Genomic DNA, 3,491 nt, shown 5'->3' with positions numbered 1-3,491 from the left:
TGTCCCGGTATCCATTAATCCCATCTTCCTGTTTGCTATAAGATTCTCTGAGCTTTTCCCTGGACATATGGCTATCCATCTGCTGTGGATTGAATGTCCCCCCAAACTCATTGAAGCTTGAATTGTGTCCCCCAAGTTTTATGTATTAGAAATTTGGCCCCCACTGTGACAGTGCAAAGATGTGGGAAATCCTATTTTGGTAATTGAAAGGTGAGGTCTTGGAGAGGTGATTAGATTGTAGGACCATGCTGTAGTGAATGGATTAATAACAGTGGCCAGGGGCATGGTTCTGAGGGCTTTAAAAGGACAGCATGTGAGAGTCTCTCTCTCTGTTCTACCATTTTCTGCCATGATGAGACTTCTGCATTGCTGTAAAGCCACCACCAAAGAAGGCCCTCACCAGATGTGTTCCCTGGTCTTTGTACTTCCCAGCCTCACAAACTGTAAGCAATAAATTTCATTTTTTTATAAATTACCCAGTTCCAGATATTTTGTTATAAGCAACAGAAACAGACTTGCACACCATCTTTGAGTCAGTCTACTGTAGCACTCATACATACAATTATAAAAACTTCAACTTTAACTCTGACTAAAATGGGGAGTCATTGCAGAGTTTTGAGCAGAGGAGTGACATGATCACAGCGTCTTGTAGACTTCAAAGATCACCCTTGCTATGAACTGGCAAGGAACTGTTGTCAGCAGCGATTTACCTGCTCATAAATAAAGACTGGTAAAGTGCAAGGCACTTCTCCAAAGATGCCCTGCATGTTGAGAAGACTAAAGCACTGGAGAACTGGGCAGGTGGTTCTCTTTCTCTCATTTTAAATTCTTCTAAATGTTTGCTTTTTACAGACAAAGAAGGGGAAAGAAAAGGAAAGGAGCCTGATGGCTTCTGATACTGAATTTATTTATTTATTTTTTTTTAACAAGTTCGTCATTTAATAAGTCTGAATTCATTTTCACCACATGGTATTGTACATGGTCATCTGTTGAAACAGATTTCTTTTTAACAGATCTTAGTTTTAAAAAGTCATAGATACTGTGAGTTCTGTATAAACTGGTGGATAGTAAGTTAGTTCCTTTGTTTTGACTTATACGCCTCAACTTCACCGCAGAATAAACAATGTAGGCCAAAGAAAGCATAATCGGTCACTCGTATAGAACAGTATTGTTTCTATAATTTGAAGCTTTCTGAATGGACGGGTTCAGGCCTGATGTAACTGTAAAAAGATTGCTTAATGAATAAGACTATATGGAAATTGTACAAAATGTTATTAACTTTAATCATTAATGGCTTAAATAGCACTATATTTCTAATTGCTATTCGAAATCAAAAACCTGTTTTTGAATGCCTAAGAAGGTGGCATGTGTATACAACCATGCTACCTTGTACTTCAGGGTGTGTCAATATGTATTTCAACAGAAACTTTGGCTTTAGGAAAGAGTCACAAACATTTAAAAGAATGGCTTTAATCGTCATTTTAAGTATACGGTAGGGGAAAAGTGTGCTTTAATTAAATATACATCATACCAGTGATGCTGGCAAAGTTGAAAGTTACTCCTAATGTTGATAGCTATAAAAACTAGTTTGTACATGACAGGACAATGAGAGAAAAATGCAATCCCTTTGAAACAAAATTTTAAAATAAAAAAATGTTCACAGTGGTTTGTATCAACAGTATGCATTTTATGACAATAACATGTACAGATTTAGAGCACCCTAGGGCTCTCTTTATATCCTAAAGAAAACGAACATTTACATTATTCATGGGTTGTACGGAATTAAAAAAAAGATCAATTGTACACTTACTCCTTAGACAAGATAAACTGTCCTGGGGTGTACAGCTTTAACACCATCATTAAAATTGTTTGCAAAAGGAACAGAGAATTAAAAAACAAAATACTTTATCTTGGGAGTGTGGAGAGTCTTTGATTTGCTGTTATAACCAGCAAATGCCATTCAAATCAAAAATGGAGGGAGGGGCCCCCACAAACACAGACCTATCTGAGCAAGCTGACCAGTACACATTACAGTTTTAAAAATGAAGGTTATAGACTATATGTTACAAGTCCCAACTAGGCAATGTCAAAATGACATCTATTTCTTTGCTTGCTTTGTGATCATACCCCTTGGAGGTGTTACCGGTCTTGTGGCATTCGGCTTCTTCTTCTCTGCAGGCTTTAAAATCTGAAAAGAACACATCAGTGTTTCGTCCACACTCATCATGGCACCTGCATTGTCAAACTCTCCACAATAATTGGGTGCAGAAAACAGAGTGACTAACTGCCTCTTTGCAAAAAATTCATATCCATCTTCAACCACCTGATGGGCTCTACATATAAGATCCAAATCATGCTTATGGAGAAATTTTGCAACCACTTCTGCACCAAATGTGAAGGACACTCCTCTGTCATTTTCACCCCAGCCTAAGACATCTTTATCGGGGTCAGACCACAAAAGATCACAAAGAAGACCTTGATCTGGTACATCAGTTGGTCGCATAATTCGCCGAATCTGCTCCATAGATTGAAGATCTGGTGATAAACCTCCATGACAGCAGAATATTTTTTCATCCACGATGGCTGCTATCGGCAAGCAGTTAAAACAGTCTGTGAAAGTTTTCCATAGTTTAATGTTGTATCTTCTTTTACATTCATCATAAAATCCGTAAATCCTATTGATGCTGGCACATTCATGGTTCCCTCTGAGAAGAAAAAAATTCTCAGGATATTTGATTTTGTAGGCCAGTAAGAGGCAGATAGTCTCTAATGACTGCTTCCCCCTGTCCACGTAGTCCCCAAGAAACAAGTAGTTGCTTTCTGGTGGGAAACCACCGTACTCAAAAAGTCGAAGCAAATCATAGTATTGCCCATGGATATCACCACATATTTTCAGTGGTGCTTCAAGTTCTAGTAGGATAGGCTGACTGAGAAAGATCTCACGAGACTTTAAGCACAGTCCTCTGATTTCATTCTCCTGTAGCTGGACATTCTTACCGGGTTTCGACCCTCTCACTTCCAGCAACCGTTGGATGATGCTGTCGATGTTGAGTTTATCTATATCCGCCATCGCCTTCCCACCGCCGACCTTCCAGCAGCGGCGCCGCCGCCGGCTCGCGCCCGGGACTCACACCTCCTTTCCCACGCCACGAGCAGAGGCGGTGGTGGCGGCAGTGGCAGCAGCCGCTGCGGGTCCCCCCCCCCAACCGCCCCACTCCCTGCTTCCTCCTTCTCTCCCCACTGGAACCACGAGCCTGATACTGAATTTATGAGACAGGATGTTGTAATACTTCCACAGATATTTTGTTACATTTTTGCAGTTGTTTTCTCATCAAACTTTTAGCTTCCTCATTGAAAAATATTTCAAAGTTTCAAGTCATCCACTGCAATGGTCAAGAACATCTTTATTTATAACTCATTGAATAAAAGCACAGAGGTTCACAGAAGGCGGATGTCACTATGGAAAGATGCCCAGTGAGAACTACTTTTCA

The 3,491-nt window shown here is 40.1% G+C and overlaps 1 protein-coding gene across 1 annotated transcript; it reads right to left on the bottom strand.

Moving 5' to 3' along the window:
• Positions 1–921: 921 nt before the first annotated feature.
• On the bottom strand, positions 922–3,219 carry LOC134376429 (serine/threonine-protein phosphatase PP1-gamma catalytic subunit-like). The gene is made up of 2 exons (XM_063094988.1): positions 2,128–3,219; positions 922–1,220 (listed from the first exon to the last, which is right to left on the bottom strand). The coding sequence occupies exons 1-2, from the start codon at positions 3,068–3,070 to the stop codon at positions 1,150–1,152; spliced, it is 1,014 nt and encodes a 337-aa protein (XP_062951058.1). The 5' UTR covers positions 3,071–3,219; the 3' UTR covers positions 922–1,149.
• Between the last annotated feature and the right edge of the window lie 272 nt (positions 3,220–3,491).

This window comes from Cynocephalus volans, chromosome 1 (genome assembly GCF_027409185.1).
Source record: "Cynocephalus volans isolate mCynVol1 chromosome 1, mCynVol1.pri, whole genome shotgun sequence".
Classification (NCBI taxonomy): Eukaryota; Metazoa; Chordata; class Mammalia; order Dermoptera; family Cynocephalidae; genus Cynocephalus; species Cynocephalus volans.
Note: the sequence above shows the minus strand (reverse complement) of the source record. Positions and strands in the feature narration are given on the sequence as shown.

Coding starts and splice junctions, on each gene's coding strand:
- LOC134376429 (XM_063094988.1), bottom strand. CDS start 3,070: ATGGCGGATATAGATAAACTCAACATCGACAGCATCATCCAACGGTTG. Junction 1,221..2,127: donor ACCGGTAACACCTCCAAGGG/GTATGATCACAA, acceptor ATCTTTTTACAG/TTACATCAGGCCTGAACCCG.